At 51.0% G+C, this 21,132-nt stretch overlaps 2 protein-coding genes across 6 annotated transcripts in view; one reads left to right on the top strand and one right to left on the bottom strand.

Annotated features, from left to right (window-relative positions):
* Positions 1-295: 295 nt before the first annotated feature.
* SPACA6 (sperm acrosome associated 6) overlaps positions 296-21,132 on the top strand; it is a 26,364-nt gene continuing 5,527 nt past the window's right edge. Inside the window, exons 1-9 of one of the 4 annotated variants that reach the window (XM_072968604.1) lie at positions 296-1,187; positions 1,435-1,512; positions 7,624-7,692; positions 8,366-8,389; positions 8,757-8,834; positions 8,958-9,064; positions 9,505-9,661; positions 9,746-9,956; positions 10,301-12,282. In XM_072968604.1, the coding sequence (XP_072824705.1) occupies positions 974-1,187; positions 1,435-1,512; positions 7,624-7,692; positions 8,366-8,389; positions 8,757-8,834; positions 8,958-9,064; positions 9,505-9,661; positions 9,746-9,956; positions 10,301-10,334 (972 nt within the window). In that variant the 5' untranslated portion in view covers positions 296-973 and the 3' untranslated portion in view covers positions 10,335-12,282. Of the gene's footprint in view, positions 1,188-1,434; positions 1,513-1,658; positions 4,025-7,623; positions 7,693-8,365; positions 8,390-8,756; positions 8,835-8,957; positions 9,065-9,504; positions 9,662-9,745; positions 9,957-10,300; positions 12,283-21,132 lie in introns of those variants that run through there. The other 3 variants (XM_072968605.1, XM_072968606.1, XM_072968607.1) reach the window with 3 other exon arrangements.
* HAS1 (hyaluronan synthase 1) overlaps positions 16,719-21,132 on the bottom strand; it is a 25,579-nt gene continuing 21,165 nt past the window's right edge. For both annotated transcript variants that reach the window (XM_072968588.1, XM_031682126.2), the window contains exons 5-7: positions 20,766-20,991; positions 20,023-20,155; positions 16,719-17,743 (exon numbers count right to left, since the gene is read on the bottom strand). In XM_072968588.1, coding sequence (XP_072824689.1) covers positions 17,068-17,743; positions 20,023-20,155; positions 20,766-20,991 — 1,035 coding nt within the window. In that variant the 3' untranslated portion in view covers positions 16,719-17,067. The remainder of the gene's footprint in view (positions 17,744-20,022; positions 20,156-20,765; positions 20,992-21,132) is intronic.

Here is a 21,132-nt window from a genome sequence, read left to right as displayed (position 1 = left end):
GCCCGGAATCCTGGGTCCTGGCACCCACCCGTAGAACCGACCTTGCGGGGCCTTCGCCGCACACAAGCTCGTGTCTGTGGGTCCGTGTCGGGGGCTCACCATCGCGGCTGGGGCCTCCCCGGCCCTCCCCGCCCTCCCTGGCCCTCCGGGTCCCCGTCTGTCCGTCCATCCGTCTGTCTGTCCACCTGCCGCGCCCCCCGGGCTGAGGTAGGAGGTTGTATAGTTGAGGAGGACACCCACGGAGATCACTATACGGCCTCCTAGCTTTCCCCAGGCTGCGCCCTGCACGGGACGGCCGGGCGGGGACCCCCGACCCGGCTGCCCAACCCGCCGGGCTCAGGGGGCTGCTGCAGGGACCCAGGGAGGAGGAGCTGGGCTGCCCCTCCTGTCCTCTCCCCTGCATTCTTTCCTCCCTCTTCCCTCAAAGAGTTTCTCTCCCATCAAGAAATCTCTGTTTTGCTTTCTCGCTCTGTCTCTCCATCCTCCGTGGAGTCTGCACTGTGGCCTCTCAGGCTCTGCCTCCATCCGCCTCTCACTGTGCTTTCTGGGTCTCGGACCCTCCCGATTTCTCTCTGTGGCTCACTTTCTGTCTTTCGGGCGCTCGAGGTGTCTCTGTGTCATGTCCATTTCCACCACACCCCCTTGCTCCACCCCAGGGCCTGGCGGGCCCCCCTGCACACCGCACTGCCGGCCTCTGGGTCCCTGAGACCCTTTAACCTGTGAGGACGTCCAGGGTCACAGGTGAGGTTCTTGGGAGCCTGGCGTCCGGCCCAACCACAAGCCTGGGGATTGCTGGCCTAACCCCTGACCCCTGACCCCGCACATCCTTCCCCCTTCCTCCCTCAAAACCCTGAACCTGACATCTGATAGGCAACTGAAACCCGACCTCTGACCCCGTATCATGAGCCCCTCCCCCACCCTGTGGTGACCTCACAAAAGTCACCAGCTTCTCCCCAGGCCAAGACCCTCCGCTATGGCCCTGCTGGTCCCAGCAAGCTCTGTCCTGTCTGCCCTAGTGGCCCTGACGGTCTTCAGGGCCTCCGCCTGGGCCTGTCTCCTCTGCTTCACGTCCTACAATGAGCGCCTCCAAATCTGCCAGATCTTCGCAGGCCTGGAGAGCCCCAACCTCGGGAAGTGTGAGGAGGCCTTCACGGACGCCTTTAAGGGCCTCCTGGACACAGAAATCAGTGAGGAGACCCCCACCATCCTCCAGGGCTCCGAGGGGGTTGGCGGAGGGAAGGACCAGAGAAGCTAGGGGAGCCTGAGGGGGACAGAGACTCAGAGACAGGAGGATGTAGATAGGGGGGGACAGGGACTCAGGGGAGGTGAGAGACCAGTGAGGACAGAGATTGAGAAAGAGAAAGGAAAATGTTTACACTGGGGACATGGTATGGGGGGAGCTGCTTCCCCCAAGCTGCTGCCTCCCACCCCCAGACTACGATGAGCGAGGCCACTTGCACGATGCCTTCACCCAGATGACCCACTTCCTCCAGGAGATGGCCACCGCCCAGGGTGAGTGGGGCAGGGATGGCAGCGGTGGGAGGTGTGGGTTTGGAGCCCCCAGGAGACAGATGTTTGTGCGCAGAAGGCCTGGAACTTGGCAGTGGTCTCTGGGGAGGTGGCGCTGGGAAGCCCAGTGAGCTGGGCTACCTTGTCGGGGAGGAGCAGGGGCTGGTGGGGGGGCGAGGGGACACTGCAGAAGTACCTTAGAGTGTGAAGCCCGCTGGGATCAGGGAGATGTAAGCTCTGACCTCACTGGGTGGCTTGCCCTCTTTCTGGCTGTGAGATTCTGGACCTGTCACTGCCCCACCCCCACCCACCACCCTGGGCCTCAACCTACCCACCTGTAAGATGGGACAGCCTCCTTGCCTCCCAGGACAACCTTGGAACTCAGTGAGAGGCAGGGACCCCTGATGAGACAGACTTCAGGGAGGAGCTCTTCCTTTAGTATAAAATGCACATATTGCCTAGAGTTAACAAAGGGATTCCACATTTTTGACATGTGAGGCTATTAGTGGGAAGGGAGACAGGTGGAAACAGGGGGAGAGAGGATCATTCAGGTGACAACCGTGCAGGGAGTCAGGCACCCAGGACAGCCCTGGAGTGGGTGAGACCCACGCGTGCAGCTCTGGAGAGATGTGGGCATGTGGTGGTGGGAAGGGACCTCAGGGCTGGGGCAGCCCTCATGGCCCAGCGGCAGCATGAGCCATAATCACACCAGGCCACCATGATCACATGACACAGGATCCCCCTGGTGTGTTGGAGACTGGAACTGTCAGGGGTGGGCATGTGGGAAGGAGACCTGACTGCTGGCTCTTGTGCAGTATCACCGGCCACCTCAGTGGTCCGGGGCTCTGGACTTACCACAGCACCCTTGTTTTATCACTCCTTTTGCTTCCTGATCTTGCCCACCAAGCTTTTGGACAAAGCTCCCCAAGGATGAGGAAGTTCCCACCTCCTCCCCGGGAAGGGCACTCCAAGGGGCCAGCATGGGGAAGACTTTAGCTTCCGATCCCCGTCCCCAAAGTGAGAGCTGAGGAACTCAGGGCTGCCAGTCAGGGAAGGGGGACTCAAGACTCCAGGAGAGGCCCTTTTTCCCCCACAGAGACCAGCTTGTCACAGAAGGTTTTGAAAAGAGTGAGAACAAGTCCAGCTCCGGGGGTCAAAGACCCTCTTGGGCTGTGTGGGGGACAGACTGGAGCAGGGGAAAGAGCGGAGGCTGGGAGGCCCGGATGGAGGCTGTGGTGACGGAGGCCTGAGCTGGGACAGGGATTATAAAGGTGAACATCTGAAAGGCAGCAGATCCATGAGTCCAGAGTTCAGCTGGGAGTCAAGGGAGAGTTGAGACTCTGTCCTGAAGGAGCTGGGCCGTGAGCTGGGGAAGATGAGGTCAGCTCTGCATGTAGAAAGTTCCTCTGGTGCCCATATGGAGGACGGACTGGAGGGAGAGACTGGAGGCCGGGAGAAGCTGGTGCAATACATTCCATAGATATTTATTGAATGGGCCACATTCAGGGGACACAGCTGTGACCAAAACTGCGTACCACCTGCCCTGAGGTTGCTTATATGGGGGGGGGCAGTGAGGGGGAAACAGAAGAGGAAGGAAATGGGGTGATCATTTTAAATAGGTTGATCAGGGGAGGTGCAGATGAGAAGGTCCAATTTGAACAAAGACCTGTACTGGCTGACAGTGAGAGCTTGGCAGATGATCTGGGGAGAGAGCTTCCAGGCAGAGGGAAGAGCCAGTGCAAAGGTCCTGGGGCCAGTGAGGCTAGAGTGGACCTTGCAGGGCAGTAGTTCTGCAGCCTCACAGTATATGGCATAATCCCCTGGGAGCTTATTAAAATGATAAAAATGCAGACTCCTGGGCCCCACCCTCCGGTTTCTGACCAGTAGTTCTGAGGTGGGACCCAGAATGGACATTTCTAATGCATTCCCAGCCGATGCTGCTGCTGGTCTGGGAAGACAGTTTGAGAACTGCTGTTGTGGGTCCTTAGACTGAATTCAGACAAGGTGCTCCCTCTTTCCAGCTATATCTGGTGAGCATTAGTTCAGCCAGTCTCTTCGGCTTTTGCTCACGATACGGGGAAGCCCTTGGAGGATTTTACGGACAGAGAGATGGGGAGGATCAGACTAAGGCCATGTGGGTCAGGGCAGAAGCAGAGAGACCAGTGAGGAGACAGTCAGTGATGGTTTGGTCCTGTTGTGGTAGTTCAGGTAGACCAAGATGAAGCTGCCCCCTACATAGAAGACGCTGTGTCTGCAGACTTATTTATGTTAATTATCCTCCTAAAGAATATCTTTGTACCAGCCCTGCGAGGTGGGGGTTTATAGCCCCATTCTCCAGATGGGGACGTTGGGGCTCAGCTGGACAGTGGGGACAGACTCAGAGATATCTGGACCAGTCCTATGTGGAATGAGGGAGATGGACGATTCCTGGGTCTTTCTCAGATGGAGGACCCGAGAGATGGATGTGCTGACTCAGAGCAGCTCCTGGTGGTGGCCGGTGATACTGTTAGTGTAGGTAAGGCATGGAGTGGAGAGGGTGGTGTAGGGAGAGGGCAGTGTACCACAGGTAATGGTCACAAGTGGACCGCCTGGGTTCCAATCTAGCTGGGTGTCCTTGGGCCCCCTTCCTTGATTTCCCCATCTCAAACCTGGGGATGGTGATACCAGATACCAGTTATAATATGTCAATTTTTGGTGTACAGCACAATGTCCCAGTCATGCATATACATACGTATATTTGTTTTCATATTCTTTTCCTTTAAAGATATTGAATATAGTTCCCTGTGTTATACAGAAGAAATTTTTAATCTATTTTTACATATAGTGGTTAACATCTGCAAATCTTAAACTCCCAAATTTATTCCTTCTGTCCCCCTTTCCCCTGGTAACCATAAGATTGTTTACTTTGTCTGCAAGTCTGTTTCTTTTGTAGATGAGTTCATTAGTGTCCTCTTTTTCCTTTTCTTTTTATTTTTTATTTTTTTTAGATTTCACATGAGTGATATCATATGGTATTTTTCTTTCTCTTTCTGGCTTACTTCACTTAGAATGACAATCTCCAGGCCCATCCATGTTGCTGCAAATAGCATTGTTTTATTCTTTTTTTAATCACTGAGTAGTATTGCATTGTATAAATATACCACGACTTCTTTATCCAATCACCAGGCACCATTCTAAGTGCTTAGAGACATTATCCTATGCAATCATTAAGTGGTACTGGGCCACATAGTTTGTGAGGGGGATGCTTTTACATTGTATGACATAAGTTCTCCCCACCGGCCCTGTGAGGTTGATACCAATATTGTCCCCATTTTATGAATAAGGAGACTGAGGATCAGGATGGTTAGATACTTGGCCAAGGTCACATAGGGAGGAGGACTTGTGATGCATACCTCAGGTGTGAGACAGGTGTACTCATAGAGAACTCAAACTCAGATGATCAGAAACAGTTGAAGTTCCTAATCTTTGGGGGAGACTTTATAACATCCACCTGCGCCCCCTTGTGGTTCACTTAGCATCCCCCCCCCCCCCCGCCCCTTGGCCTCTCTGGGTATTTCACTCCATCCCTAGTTTACTACTATGCTTCACTAGATATATGACATTCTCCCCTGCCCCATGGCTAGCTTGGTATATCCCACACACCCTCCCCATGAGTCATTTGGTTTGGCCCATAGATATTCCTTGGATGCCTTCCCAACATCCTGGCCACTCATTTGAGCACCCCACTCTGACCACATCCTCCTTACCAGGCTGCCATCTCCAGACCACATGCCTGCCTTGTGGCCAAAGAGAGACCTCTAAGTCTGTGACCCCTCGTTTTGAACCTGCTCCCTTGCTTCAGTGCCCCCTCCCTCCAGCTTACACCCAATGACCATCACTTCAGCCAGTCTCCTCAATTCCCTCCCTTTTTGTATGGTTTTAAGTGGCAGAGGAACCTGCAATGGCTTAAACAAGCTAGAAGTTCATTTCTCCCATATAAAATAAGTCTTGAGGTTGGCCCTCAAGGCTAGCATGGCAGCTCCATTTTCTCTGGGACCTAAGCTTCCAGATTTCTGCTTTACCATCCTAGGGTATACCCCTTTTATCTTCATGGTCCTATGTAACTGCTAGAGCTCCAGCCCTCAAACCCAAGTTTCAGGCAGCAAGATGGAAGAAAGGGAAAGGATCAATAAAATGGCATCATTTCTCTTTTAGGGATACTTCCTGTAACTCACACATGACCCTTGCACTTATATTACAGTGATCAGAACTTGGTCATAGGACCACCCTCCCATCTAGGTCACGTGACCATGGTTGGAAGGGAGGCTTTTAGCTGGGGTGGGGAGTGGGGCAGGGCGGGGTGCTTTCCTAGCTGAAAATCAGTGTCATGTTACTAAAAAGAAAGTAGACACCTTGAGGCAACTGGCAATCTCTGTGTATTAGTTTGCTCAGGCTGCTGTAACAAAATACCATAGACTGGGTGGCTTAAATAACAAATTTGTTTGTTCACCATTCTGGAAGCTAGAAGTCCAAGATCAAGGTGTCAGTGTTGGCAGGGTTGGTTTCTTCTGAGGCCTGGCTCCTTGGCTTGTAGATGACTGTCTTCCTTCTGTGTGTGTCTGTGTCCAGATTTTCCTCCTCTTCTAAGGAAATCAGTCATGTTGGATTAAGGCCCACCATAATGATCTCATTTTGACTTAATTACCTCCTTAAGACTCTATCCCTAACTATTACATTCTGAAGGCCTGGGGGTTAGGACTTCAACATCTGAATTTGGGAGGGACACAGTTCAGCCCATAACAACACCCTGTCCCATTTCTGACTGCTAAAACCATCTCCACCAGTAAATCATTCCAGCCATCCGCTTGGAAAAAGCCAAAAAACCTTATAGTGTGGAGGCCATTATGATGGTCAAAACTCAAACAGCCATAAGGACAGAGAATATAAAGGGAGTGAAAGAGGAGTGGAAATGAAGAGGCTAGGGATCCTGAAAAAGTGGTGGGTGTGTGCCCTCTCTAAAGGGGCTGGCTGCTACTAAGCTCCAGCTAATGCGCCTCATGGAAATAGTCTGTGTTACAGCTCTTCCAAATTCTTTAAAGGGATGCCAAACATTTTATTTGACTTCCCCAAATTTTATATGATGGCAACTGGTTCATTTTGAAAAATACTTACCAGGCCAAATATAACACATCCAAAGTCTGGACTGGGGCCACAGGCCTCCAGTTGTGGTCTCCATTCCAGTTGGATCCTGGAATTCATTCTTCACATACCAATTGAGCACTTTCTAAGACTCGGGGCCCTCTCCTGGGTTCTGAGAACACAGTGCTAAAGAAGGACAGGTTTGCTTACTTAAGAGACAGGCTTAGCAGGGAGGTATAGCTCAGTGGTAGAGTGAGTGCCTAGCATGCATCAAGGACCTGGGTTCAATCCCCAGTACCTCCATTATAAATAAAATAAATAAATAAAATAAATAAAAACCTAAATACTTCCTCCCACCCAATTTTGTTTTTTTAATTTTTAAAGGCTTAAATGATCACTATATATATATACAGAAATATTTGGAAACTGGTGAGAGCTCTGAAGGGGGCACTGGTAGAGACAAAAATAGGGTACTGGATTCAATTAGATCTGTGGTCAGGGAAAACCTCTAAAGAGGTGACATGAGGTCTGACATGGAAGATGAAAAGTAGTGGGGGGAAAGATGTGCTATGTACAGAAGCCAGCATGTGCAAAGGCCCTGGGGTGCTAGACAATATGGTTCTTTTCATATTAGGGGTAATGAAAGGTGGGTAATAGGGATGGAGTAGAGAGGGAGAGGAGACTAGGCCTAGTGGGCCTTGGAAGAAATTTGATCTTCATGCTCCCCTTTCCCCTCAACAAGATAAAGTCAGATGATGCAGAAGGGTTCCATCAGAGAGATAGTCCAGAGGCAGCAGAAGGTAGGAGACTTGGGGACTTGTCAGCCTTCTGGCTAGACAGGGTAGGAGGAGCTGAGAAGAGGGATGTGGTATATACCAGAGACCCGCGGGTGGAGAGGGACTGGGGAAGGGGCACAAACACCATGACGACAAGTTCTACAAGTTCAGCCAGCCTTGGGGAAGTGTGTGTACTACAAGGACTCCCTCCACCCTCCAGGGTCCTTTCGGGTCGCCTTCCCTGATGCCGCAAAGAAAATGCAAAAGGTTATATTACAGCTTAAAGAAGGTAAAATAGACCATCTCCGTCCCCTAGGCACAAACACCACTCCCGCGAACCCCATCCGCTTCCTTCAGACCAGTCCCCCGGCCCGATCTCGTCCCTTGGTGGGTCACTCCTGACGCCTCTTTCCCTGCTTGGACTTCTCTGGGTCCGGCCCCACCCCTCTAGCTAGGACCGCTTCTTAAGACAGTCCTGTCCCAGATTAGCCTGGACTTCTTCCTGGATCTGTGTCTGGCCCTGTGTGCTCGGTGAAAAGTTTCCTTTCCAATTTGGCCTCTAGTGGGCTGCTTTTAGTCCGGCCACACCTCTAGCTAACTCCCCTAATTAAACCCTGATCCCTCAGAGGATCGCCGAGGATCTAGGCCTGCCTCGGTGGAATACACCAGGACTGGCCTTGTCTCCTTAGTGCCAGCAGCAGACCTGCCGCCCTTGTCCCCACACCTGGCCTTAGATGCTCGCAGCAGGCCTGTGCCTGACCTCTTAGCGGAATGTTGCAGGCCCCGCCCCGCCTACAGGTGGAATGCTGCAGGTTTGACCCCGCCCCCTAGGTGGACCGCGGCAGGCCTGACTCAGTCCCCTCGGAGGAATGCACCCGGCCCAGTAACAGTTACTGTAGGGAAGCTTCAGGTGGGCACCTCCTGCGACTTACAGGGTAGTAATTCTTCCTCTCTCTCCACAGCCCAAGCCTGCATCCCTCCCTGTGGTAAGCACTTCATTCAAAGCTCGGAATTGCTGGGGGAGGTGGTAGGGGCCGCTATAGGGGACTGGGAGGAGTGGGAGAGCACAGGTGGGTCTCTGATCCGAAGGGGGCCAATAAGAACCCTGGAGAAAAGTAAGTACACCCGGTATTGTTCACACCTCATAAAAGGAGGGCCCGAAAACTAAGGCAAACCAATAGGAACCCGAGAAGCCGGAGACTGGCGTGAGGTAGCAAATGTGCGCAGGGAAGGCGGGGCTCAGATTCGGTCTGGAGAGTAGAACCCAGGGAGATATTTAGACCTTAAGGTGGCCGAAGGGACCCGGGCTGGGGAAGGCAGATGGAGCCCAGACCCAGCTTTCCCGTTCCGTAGGACTCCAGGAGGTCGCCCGGCGTTTCCGCTGCCGCGGGTGCTACTCCACGGTCTGCGACCTCCCGCTGGACTGCCCAGGTGAGGGGCGTGGCCTTGAAGGGCAAGGAACCTGACAAACTGGAGGAGGGAGCTGAGCTAGGAGGTAGCTGAGCTAGGAGGGGCGTGGTGCGGGGCGGGGCCTTGACGCTACCCTGTCTTCAGTTAAGGACGTGACAGTGACTCGGGGTCAACAGGCTATGTTCTCTTGCACTGTGAACTTCCAGCTGCCGAAGGAAGAGATCACCTATTCCTGGAAGTTCGCAGGAGGTGTGAGTCAGGGCGGGACCAGCGCAAAGGGTCTAGGGGGCGGGTTATACTTCCCTGGAGGTTGCGGAGTCTGGACGCAGCGGGTGGACAAGCTCTAGGGTCTCGGTCCAGATTCAGACTTCGTGCAAGGGGAGGGTTCTGGCATTTAGGGGAAGAGTCAAAGCTCACAATGCAGAACCAGAAATCGGGTAGTTATCCGTAAGGGTTTGGGGCAGGATTGCAAATATTAGGCCTATGGGGCGGAGTCAAGACTTAGAAGGCGGGGCTATGCGTGAAGAATCGCGCCGAAGAGCTGAGGGTGGGGCCGGGGCTCGGGAAGGCGTGGCCTGGTTCGGGGGCGGGCCTTGTACCTAGCGGCTGGGCGAGCCGGGCGGAGGGAGTGTCTCCTGTGCTTGGGGCGGCGTCCCGCTGCGCGCGCCGCGTCAGCCCTAGCGTCCCGCAGATCCGGACTCAGGACCTGTCCTATTTCCGGGAGATTCCGCGGGCCCAAGGATACCTGGCGCGGATCCGGCCAGTGCAGCCCACGCACGGCGGGACCTTCTCTTGCGTGATCACGCACGACCAGCGACCCCTGGCGCGGCTCTACTTCTTTCTTAACGGTGCGGGCGGGGCGGGGCTGAGCGACGAGAGGGCGGGGCTACGGGGGTGGGGCGCGCGCCCGGCTGACGTGCGCGCCCCCGCAGTGACGGGGCCGCCGCCTCGCGGGGAGACGGAACTCCAGGTCTCTTTTCGGGAAGTGTTGCGCTGGGCGCCTCGGGAGGCGGAGATGATCGAACCCTGGAGACCGAGCCTGGGCGAGCTGCTGGCCAGTCCCGAGGCTCTGACGCCGGGCAACCAGTGCCTGCTCGCGGCCGCTGTGGCGTTAGCATCAGCCGGTGTGACCGTGCTGGCGTGGTGAGTCCCCCGGGACCCCGGAGTCCCACATCCGGTTCTCTCCTTCCTCAGACCCGGGAGTCTGGGTTCCCAGCCCCCTCCTACTCAAGAGTCCAGGCCCCCACCCCTCTCCTTCCTCAGACCAGGAGTCCTAGCCCTGTCACCCACCTTTGGGTCCCAGGCTCCAGGACGCAGATTTCTGGCACCCGGCCTCTCTCCCTCCACACATAGACAAACACTTTGTTTCCCAGGATGTTCTTTCTTTTTTTTTTTTCACTTTTTTTTTTTAATGGAGGTGCTGAACCTAGGACCTCATACATGCTAAGCATGCGCTCTACCACTGAGCTTTCTATCTCCCCCTGCAGGATATTCTTTCGATGGTACTTAAGCAGCAGCTAACAAAGGTATATTTTTCTTCCTTATCCGATTTCCATCCCTAAAATAAAGAATATATTTCAGCTCTCTAGATTCTTTCATCTTTGAAGGCGGTCATATCCCAAATACGCCTAGGTGAGCAGGCCGCCACCATGACAATAATATACACGGCTGTCACAGTTCGAGCCCAGACCCCTCCCCAGATTTCTGGCAGGATCCTGGACATTTCCACCTGCAGGCATCACCCTCAAGTAGAGTCCTTGATGTCACCCTGAAAGCTGCTTCCTCCTCAAGACTTTCCTGCTGTCATAAAGGGCACCACCATCCACCCAGCTGCCCAACGAGAAACTAAGCTGCATTTAATTCTTCCTCCACTTCCAGTCTTCCAAGTCTCAGCCTTCTCAATTCCTGACTCTCTCGTGGAGTTGTCTTCTCTCTGTGTGGTCCCAGTCACCAACATCTTTTTCCGGGAACAGTGTAGTAGTGTCCCCATTGGCCTCCCTGGCTCCTCTTGGCCTTGTCCCACCTCAGTCCATTGCCCACAAAACAGCCAGAGTAATATTTTGAAGTTTGTCAAATTGGGTCACTCCTCTTACCAGAACCCTTCAGTGCCCCTCCCCCCCCCAATTGCCATTGGAACAAAATCCAGTTCCTAGTCAAGGCCTTCAAAGTTCCCCAAGGTTCTGGCTAACCTTGGCTTGCCCCACTCTTTGCCCTTGATCTTTCTACACAGTATAAATGGCCTTTGCTCATTTCTTGTATTCATCCAAATTCTTCTTATTCTCTGCAGGACCTGGGTCCATGCTGTTTTCTGCCTAGATTAATATTTCTTCCCTTTTTGGTCTAGTTAAGTCAGTTAGGATTTCCCTTGAACGGCCTTTACATGCATTAACCCATTTATTCCCCACGACAGCTCTCTGTGGGCTGGCACTGTATTTATGGGCCTGACTCTACCTCCCTCTCATCCCCCTCTTAGCCCCACTGGCCTTCTTTTTTTTGGCCCTTCAACATGCAAAGCTCAGTCCTGTCTCTGGGCCTTTGCACATGCTGTTTGTCATACTTGAAATGACTTTACTCTGAACCTCACAAAGCCACCTCCCTCTCACTGCACAGGTCCCAGCTCTAGTGTCACCTTCTCTGACAACTCCCCTCACCCCATAACTGACCTCCCCTTCTTTTACCTTGTGCATAGCATTCCTTCAGGCCTAATGTAAACTTCTTTTTTAATTTGGTTTCATGCCTTCCCCACTTGAAAGGTAAGCTCCTTCACATCCTTATTCACTGATGTGTTCCCCTTCACTGATTCATTCAATCAGCAAACAGTTACTGAGCGTTTACTATGTGCCATGCATTTTCAAGGCCCTGTAGAGACAGCAATGAAAAAATCAGAAGAGACAAAAATCTGCACCTTCAAAATGAGGGAGACGATTAATAGATACAAACTGTTATGTATAAAATAAATAAGCTACAAGGATATATTAAACAGCACAGGGAATACAGCCAGTATTTTATAATAACTTTATTTGGGGGGTTGTAGGTTTATTTATTTATTTTTTAATGGAGGTACTGGGGATTGAACCTAGGACCTCATGCATGCTAAGCACACACTCTACTACTGAGCTATACCCTCCTCCTATAATAACTTTAAATGGAGTGTAGTCTATACAAATATTGAATCACTATGTTGTACACTAAGTTGAAACTTATATAGCATTGTAAATCAACTATACTTCAATTTTTTAAAAAATCTGCACCCTTGTGGAGTTGAGATTCTCGCTGATGGTCAAAAAATAAACAAAAAAATTAAGCAAAAATACACATCAAGTCATATGATAATGGGTGTGATGGAGAAAATAAAGCAGAGAAGCAGAGATAGGGGGTGTTGGGGGAAGAAGGGTAACAATAGGATCTTTGGACAAGGTCTCACTGACAGTGACACCATGATAAACTTACTTACAAAACAGAAACAGGCTCACAAATAAAAAAAAAAAAGAAGGAAAGAAACAGACTCTCAGACAGAGAAAACAAACTTATGGTTACCAAAGGGAAAGGGGAGTTGGGGATAAATTAGGAGTTTGGGATTTGCAGATACACACTACTATGTGTAGAATAGAAAAACACACTATGCTGTACACCAGAAACTGTCAGAGCATGGTCAACAGTACTTCAATTTAAAAAAAAGAAAAGGACTTACAGGGACGGTGTAGCTCAGTGGTAGAGCGATGCTTAGCGTGCACCAGGTCCTGGGTTCAATCCCTAGTACCTCCATTAAATAAGTAAATAGACCTGATTATCTCCCCGCCTCCAAAAAAATTAAGTAGGTAATGAAAACATTTTAAAAAGGACTTGAAGGGGATGAGGTACAAGCCATGTGGATATTTGTGTCAAGAGCTCTCCAGGCAAAAGAAACAGCAGGGGCAAAAGCCCTGGGGCAGGAGTTTGCCTGGTGTGCGGAGGAGTAGCCAGGAGGTCAGTATACCAGAGCAAGGCTTTAGGAAATGAGTACGCCATGAGGTCAGAGGGAGCACAGGGGACCAGTTCACGCAGGACCTTGGCCACTGTAAGGTCTGCATTTTCCTCTGTATGAGATCATAGTGGGTTTTGAGCCAAGGAAGGTCATAGTGGTATTAGACTGGACTTACTCAGCTCCTGCATGGATGACAGACTGTAGCAGGGGCAGGGGTAGAAGCAGGGATCACTGCGGGTGCTGCGATCATCCAGGCAAGAGATAGCAACTTTTTACATTTAATTTGGGGGGCGGTAGGTAATAAGGTTTATTTATTTATTTATTATTACTTTTGGTGGAGGTACAGGGATTGAACCCACGACCTCATGCATGCTAGGCACACACTCTACCACTGAGCTATACCCTCCCCCTGAGATAGCAACTTAATAATTGAGGGAAGAGTTGTGGCTCGGGGACAGAGTGGTGACAGGGAAGGTGAGGAGCAGTTGTTCTAGATCTGTCTTGAAGGTAGAGCCATTGGGATTTGCTGATGCATCAGCATGTTGGGTGTGAAAGAGAAGGGTCAAGGATCCTTTGTCTGGACAGCAGCAACGTCCAGGAGAACCCTCTGACATAGGGGACTGTTCTAGATCTGCCCTGTCCAGAATGGCAGCCACCAACCCCATGTGGCCACAAAGCACGTGAATTATGGCCAGTGCAATTGAGAAAGTGAATTTATAATCTTTTATAACTTGATGACATAAATCTAAATCATCCTTCTGTGACAGTAAAAGTCATTGGAGGCTGTGTCCATGGATCTTTAATTCTGGGTCACACCCTCTTTGTTTATTTGACTGAGAGCTCCTGGAAGGCAGGCTCTGCCTCTTGTTTTTGTATTTTCGAACCTGGCGAAATGTGTGGAATTCAGTAGGAATTTAAATGTTTTTGTGACAGATTGACTGAGTCAAAGAATGAAAGAACTGAAAAAAGAACTTAATTTAGTCCCACATGGTGATGGCCACTGTTGTGAACAGTGCAGCTGTAGCATTTGGGGGCCTGAGCAGCTGGAAGGATGGAGTTCTGTTTCTTGAGATAAGGGAGACTGTTGGAGGAGCAGATTGCATGGGGATTGAGGAGGATAGATTGGGAGCTGGGTCTAGTATTAGGTATCCAACTGGAAACATTTTGGAGGCAGTTGGGTACACAATTTAGGGACGAGATCTCCTCTGAAGATGGAAGTTTCAGAGTCCCGTCCCCAGACATGGAGCATGGATGAGGCATTCATGTACAAAAGAAATAAGTGTAGGTGGATGAAAGAGGTGGGTGAGAGGTTTCTTTTTAATAAGTCAGCAACATGAAGAGGAACCCACAAGGAAAACAGGGATGGCAGGGCAGCTGTGGCATTCCGGAAGCCATGTGAAGAAAGCATTTCAAGGAGAGAGTGATCAACTGTCTCAGAGGCTGGATCATAAAGCCTATTTCATGAAGCAAAGGAGATTAGTGTTAATTTTTTTTTAATCTGGTTTTTGGTTGCTGCCTGTACTTCATGTTTTCTTCCGTAAAGAGCTTTGAAGTTTTGATCTGTGCTGTTGTTATGCCAGCAACCGTGTGTGTTAGATGTGTGATGCATTTTCTCTTCTCCATTTGTGTTATGTCCTTTAACAGAAGGCACAGCTGAGTCCCAGCTAACTGGAGTCACTTTGCTGTTCTGCTGCTTGTTGCATGCACGTAGGAATGGGCAGCGAGCTCCTTTCCCCTTCCCCAGAGCCGTTTGATCTCTCCCAAAATACACCAGCAGCCTGCTTACTACTAAACTCAATCCAAAAGGCCTTTAAAAATACAGTGGATATCTTTTTTTTTTTTTGGACTAACCAGCTTACTGACATTATTTGAAACTTTTGAAACATAAACGGAGAGGCTTTTTGTTGAGACACTGTCAAAACAATTTTTTGAAATGTTCCTGAAACTCACATGGATTTGAAGATGAAAGGATGTTACTACCATCCTTATTAGTCGTTGGGAGGAGGAAAAATATGACTTTATTCCACCTGAAAAATATATACAGGCTTATATCTTTTATTGTCTAAAACAATAAGCTAAAATGAATTTCTATAATTTTAATTTGAAGATTGAATAAATATTTTTCATAAAGATAAAAAAAACTATCTCAGAGGCTAATGACTAGGAAACAGGAAGCCTGAGAATTGGCCCTCAGTTTTATCCACATGGATATCATTGATGAAACTGATGAGCAATTTTCATGGAGCAGTATCTTGTAGTAACCTATAATGAAAAAATATGAAAAGAAATATATGTATGTGTGTGGTTGACTGGACCGTTATGCTGTACACCAGAAACTGACACAACATGGTAAACTGACTCTACTTCAAAAAAAATTTTTTAAATATATAGTATTTATTCACTACTGAAAAAAAAAAGGACTCAGTGAGAGTCAAAATCATCTGTCATTAGAGAAACACCAATCAAAACCACAAGATACCACTTCACACCCACTAGGGTGGCTATAGTCAGAAAGTCAGGAAATAACATGTCAGGTGTAGGATGGAGAGAATTCAGAACCCTCATATTTTGCCAATGGGAATGCAAAGTGGTGCAGCCGCTGTGGAAAACCATCTGGCAGTTCCTCAATACGTTAACCATACAATTACCGTACGACCCAGCAATTCCATTCCTAAAGAATTCCATCTAAGAAACTTAAACCTACGTCCACACAAAAATCTGTACATGAGTGTTCATAGCATTATTCACAGTAGTCAAAAATGAAACTATCCCAAATGTCCATCAGCTGATAAGAGGATAAACAAAAGGTGATACATCCCTACAGTGGAATATTATTTGGCAATAAAAAGGCATCAGTGATACACACAGCAACATGCTTGAACCTTGAAAAAGTGCTAAATAAAATCTGTCAGAAAAGAACACATGTCACATGAATCCATTTATATGGGATGTCCAGGATAAACAAATCTGTTGAGACAAAGTAGGCCATGGTTGCCTAGGGCGTAGGGATGGGGGAGGAGAGGGATGAGGAGAGTGCCTGCCAATGAGTATGGGGTTCCTTTTGGGGGGATGATGAAAATGTACTAAAATTAGACCATGGTGATGGCTGTACAAATCTATGAACTTACTAAAGCCCATTGAATTAGACGCTTTCCATGGGTGAACTCTGGAGGAGAGAAACTAGAGACAAATATAGACAGCTCTCAGGGAGATTTGCTGTTAGAAAGAGCAATGTGACTGTCGCTCAAGGAGAAACTGAGGCCAAGACAGGGTGTCTTAAAAATCAGAATAACAGCACGTTTGGATGCTGATGGAAAAGATACCGTAGGGAGGGAAGAATTGATGTTGGAGGAGCAGGTGGGAAGAACCTCTGGAGGGAGATCTTGGAGTAAACCAGAGGTGTGAGGTCTAGTGTCAAGTGGAAGGGGTTGGCACTGGCTCGGAGCACAGATCGTGCGCCCTCTGTAATGGGGGAAGGTGGCCTGCGTGGGCACAGTTGCAGATGAGTGAGAAGATGCAGAAATGGGGACCCTGCATTTTCTTCTTGTCACCTCTGTTTTCTCAGGGAGCCAGGACGGAGGTTCAGGGTGAAGTGATGGGGAGGGAGGGTGTTGAGGCGAGACCATGTGTTACCTTTCTTAAGGAATAAGGGACTAGATGACTGGATGGATCAGGAAAACTCCATCACTGTGCCTAACAGTTTCGGGCAGGTAGTAGGGGCTCCGTAAGTTTCTGAAGGAACAGTGGAGAAATTCCACCCTCACAACAACCCTGATCCCAGGGATTCATCTCTCTATTTTCTGAAGAGGGAATCGAAGCTCCAAGGAGGGAGGGTATCTTGTCTAGTTTCAAACAGCTGGCACCCAAGACTAATCCGAGTGCCCAGTTCTCGACCATGCAGTCCCCTTTGTTCTCAGAAAAAGGCGGGGGGGAGGCTCTGTAGAAAATAAATAAAATTCTTTATTATGATCCTAATCACATAGTACAAATGGAGATTAAATAAGAACGGAGAGAAATCAGGAGTCCCAGGACAGCATGGGGACCCCTTTCTCCCTGCCCTTAAGCATCCACATGTACCCTGAGCAATAAATACCCGTCCCCAGAGACCCGGAAGTCCCAGCCCCCCCGCCCCCAAGAGTCCAGGCTGAAGAGTCTTGAGTCGACCCCTTCGCTTCACAGAGGACCACCCCGCACGTTCGTGGCTCCGCGGGTGGGGAGGGACACCCCCGAGGCAGGGCTCTCCCCGCTCCTTGAGCCCCCACCCCGAGCGGGCACCCCGCCGGCCCGGCCTCACACTTGGACGCGGTAGCCCCCCGCCCGCCGCCGGCAGAGCCGCCGCACGCCCACCCAGTAGAAGGTCAGCATGACCACCCAGTAGCCCACGTAGGCGCCGGCCCCCGCGGCCAGGTGGCGGGCCTCGGCCGCGCGGGACGGGCCGCTCCAGTCGGCGCGGGCCTCGTGCGCCACGCTGCGGACCAGGCCCCCGAGCAGCAGCAGCGCCCAGAGGGCCAGCGGCAGCAGCGGGACGTAGTTGGCGGCCAGCTGGCGGCGGCCCGACGTGCCCCAGCCGCTCTGGTTCATGGTGGCCAGCGCCAGGAACTTGGCGGGCAGGAGGCCGCCCATGTAGAGGGGCGCGTAGAGCGAGAGCAGCAGCATCCGCGCGCAGCCCCGCAGCCAGGCGGCGAAGGCCGCCTTGGCCAGCGCCACGCCCTGCACGCACAGCAGCACCCAGAGCAGCGCCCACGGGCGGCCGGCGTAGAAGAGCCGCAGCACCGTGGCCGCCACGAAGAAGGGGAAGAGGCCCGAGACCACCGCCTCGTAGGTCATCCACGCATGGTGCCGGTGCCACCACAGCGCGTTGTACAGCCACTCGCGGAAGTACGACTTGGACCAGCGCGTCTGCTGGCTCAGCCAGCGCAGGAAGGATGACGGCGTCTCCGAGTAGCAGCGGGACCGCGACGTGTACCTGGGCGGGTGGGAGGAGACACGGCCGTCAGCAGGAATCGCAGGCAGGAATGGCCCCTGGGGCGAGTTTTCGCAACCTGTCTGGGCCTCAGGGTTCTGCATAACAAATGGGGTCCTTGGGCTGTGTAATCCAGAGAAAGAGGCCAGAGGAGGAATTCAGGCAAGGCTTTACTGGGACTCCTGCTGCTGCAGCAGGTGGGGGCAAACACAAGTGACAGCTTCACTTCCCCACCCCCCAGGGAGGGAGCCAGCGGGCCCCTTAAATGGGGTGACGGTGGGGGCCATTCAGTGGGTCAGGGCAGTGAGGGAGCGGTGGCTTAGGTGGGCTGCACGCCCCCGTTGTAGAGCTGTGCACAGGGATCATGCTTAGTGCCCTGTCTTTGCTCCCCTCGACGTCGCAGTTGAGTTTGGGGCTTTTTTTTAAAATGGAGGTACTGGGGATTGAACCCATGACCTCATGCATGATAAGCATGGGCTCTACCACTGAGCTCTACCCACTCCCTGGTTTGGCTCTTTTGTATCTTCTTGTTCCTCATTTGCCCCAGCTGCGCATGCGTGCACTTATTTTTCGTTCCTTACAGTTTCTTTGTATTCTGTTGCTGGAGGAGATGCTTGCCTAGGTGCAAGCACTGGGTAAAGGGTCCCAAGTCCCAGCCTATCTCATTCTCATATGTAAAATGGGGTAAATAATGGTTCCTACCTAATAGGTCATAATTGAATGAGGATTAAATGCCAAGTGCTTAGAACCAGCATATAGTAATTGCTACTTGAGGTAGCTACTACTATGACTAATGCAACTATTGGCATTACTAATATCATTGTGGTGACTGACACTATTACTAATACTATCACTAATCTATTAGGAATCTGTTATTAGCAGGCCCCATGGTGAGGGACACGCCAGGCATGTTTCCTACCTAGGGTAGCCCCTGTGTTAGAGTTTCTCAAGGGAACCATTAAGCTCCTTTCCTGTGGCCCTGGCAGACATTACTAATCAATCCCTCCCAGGTTCTTAGCCAAGTCCACACAAAGCTAGAATCCCTGTATGGAACGTCATCAGCTGGCCTCTGGCAGTCAGTGTCTTTGGAAGGGTCAAACTGTTCTATCCCCACGGGCATTACTTGACACTGTCTATTCTTCTTCCCCTATGTCACTTGGCATCCTCAGTGACCTCCCTGCTAACCCTCTTCCTCCCTGCAGTCTGTACTCAAAACAGCTGGGAAGGATCCTGTTAAAGCAACATGCCACCCCTCTGCTCAAACCTCCCCCCCCATGGCTCCCTCATCTTAGTTCACAGTTCTTTCTGCAGCCCACAAGCCTATCATGCGTGGACCCCCCGATTAATTCTCCATCCTCTCTCCCATTATTGCTCCACCTGCACTATTTTCAGCTTCCATCCCTCTCTTACCTCAGGCACCTTAATTTCACACTTCACTCCCTCCCTGGAAACTGCCTATCCCCCTTCCCTGGCTTTATTTATCTCCATAGCAGGTATCATTACCTAAATACTATATGTTCTACTTACATATCTTAATTTATTGCCCCTCCATCAATGTAGGCTTGAATTTACATCTCTTTTATTTGCTTCTGCATCCCGAGCCTAAAACATTGCAGGCACTTAAAGAACACCTGTCAAGTGAATGAATGCGTGGGCTTCCTTGGTAGACCCCAAGTTCACTTTGGTGCTTTCACTGGGTATAACTTTATAGAAATCACTTTCCCCTGAACTTCACCTGCTCTAGCCCATACTCCCCTGAGTCCCATTGAATTATATCTTTTCCTCCTGAAGCCCTTTACTGGAGCTTAGATGTTCCCCATCTCTCCTGCTTGATTCTTCTCACTCACTCTCTCACTAGTTAGATCCCACTCTATCTCTTTCTCTTCCCCTCTCACTTGGAGTAATTCATGCTCTCCCTGGTAAAGCCATCAAGCCCCACCTCATGTTGTGTCTTCTAGCTGTAGTTCCCACCCTCACGTTGCCCTACTTGGTAGAGTCCACTGTGTCACATGGGTCGATGCAAATATCACCCCGCCCCTATGATATCTTCCACTCTTCCTTAAGGTCTCACATGGTATAGCTCACTGATTCAGTGCTAATGCTCCCTCTCTGTTCCTGATGGTTTCTTTCTGTCTCCTCTAAAGTCTCACTTGATGGAACCCACTGTCCTATAATTTACTTCAGGTTTGGAGAATTCCAAACACACACACACACACACACAGATTTGCTGGGATACTCATTGGCCTCTGCACACACCCAGCCACTCAGTCCCTTCAGCTTACTTGGTGGCATAGCCCATGCTGAGCATGCGGTTGGTGAGATGACGGTCATCCCCAAAGGTGCAGTGGGTGCCTAGGAACTTCTGGTTGTACCAGGCCTCAAGGAACTGCTGCAGGAGGTTGTTCCTATATAGACCTAGGGTGGGGAGGGGATGTACAGGAGCATCAGCCTCTGCTTTTGCCAATAGTGTCCCCAATCCTACCTCAACCCTCCCCAGTCCTCTCTCCAACCCCGCTCATCTCCAATTCCAACCCCATCCTTAACCATCTCAGTCCTATTCTCAGCCCTCTCTCCGATGACAATTCCAGCCCCAATCCTGTTCACAACCTCAAATCCTTCCTCAACCCCACACCCATCCCAAACTGTCCAGTCCTGTCACTGACGCACACTCACTTTGAATGCCCCAATCTCAATCCATTCTCAGCCCCACCCCCTACACATCCTCATCTAAAAATCCATCCCCACCCCCAAACCTAGCACCAACACTGTCCTTGACTCCAAACCCATGTCATCCCCTTCCCCAAACCCTCCCCCACCCCAGTCCCAATCCCCATCCATACCCTTTCTCCAACCCATCCCCAACACCAGACACCATCCCCACCTCCAGCTTCCAGTCTTATCCCTCTTCCCAAGTCCTGCCCCAGCCCCATCTCTGTCCCCAGTCTCAATCCCATCTTCAACCCATTCTGGGTCCCCTTCTCCCTTCCTTTCCACCCCATCCATTGCCCTCCCAAGCCCTGCTCACCCAGGGGACCACTGATGCAGGACACACAGTGGAAGTAGCTCTGACAAGCCCGCTCCACGTTGAAGGCCACCCAGTACCGCAGGCTGCTCAGGAAGCTGACCCAGGAGTCCAGAGGGTTAAGGATCCGCACATCACCCCCTACAGCCCCTACCCGCGGGTCCTCGTCCAGAACCCGCACCAGCTCCAGCAGTGCCATGGGGTCCAGCCTCGTGTCTGAGTCACAGACCTGTCAGATAGAAGAGGCCAGGATCAGGCCATATCCTTGTGCAGGGCTGGTAACTGAAGGGAGGGTACCGAGGGATGGGGAGCAGCTGGGACACTCTGCAGCCAGTCTGAACATAACTTTGAATTTTTTAGTCATTTTTAA

This window comes from Vicugna pacos, chromosome 9 (genome assembly GCF_048564905.1).
Source record: "Vicugna pacos chromosome 9, VicPac4, whole genome shotgun sequence".
NCBI lineage: Eukaryota > Metazoa > Chordata > Mammalia > Artiodactyla > Camelidae > Vicugna > Vicugna pacos.
Note: the sequence above shows the minus strand (reverse complement) of the source record. Positions and strands in the feature narration are given on the sequence as shown.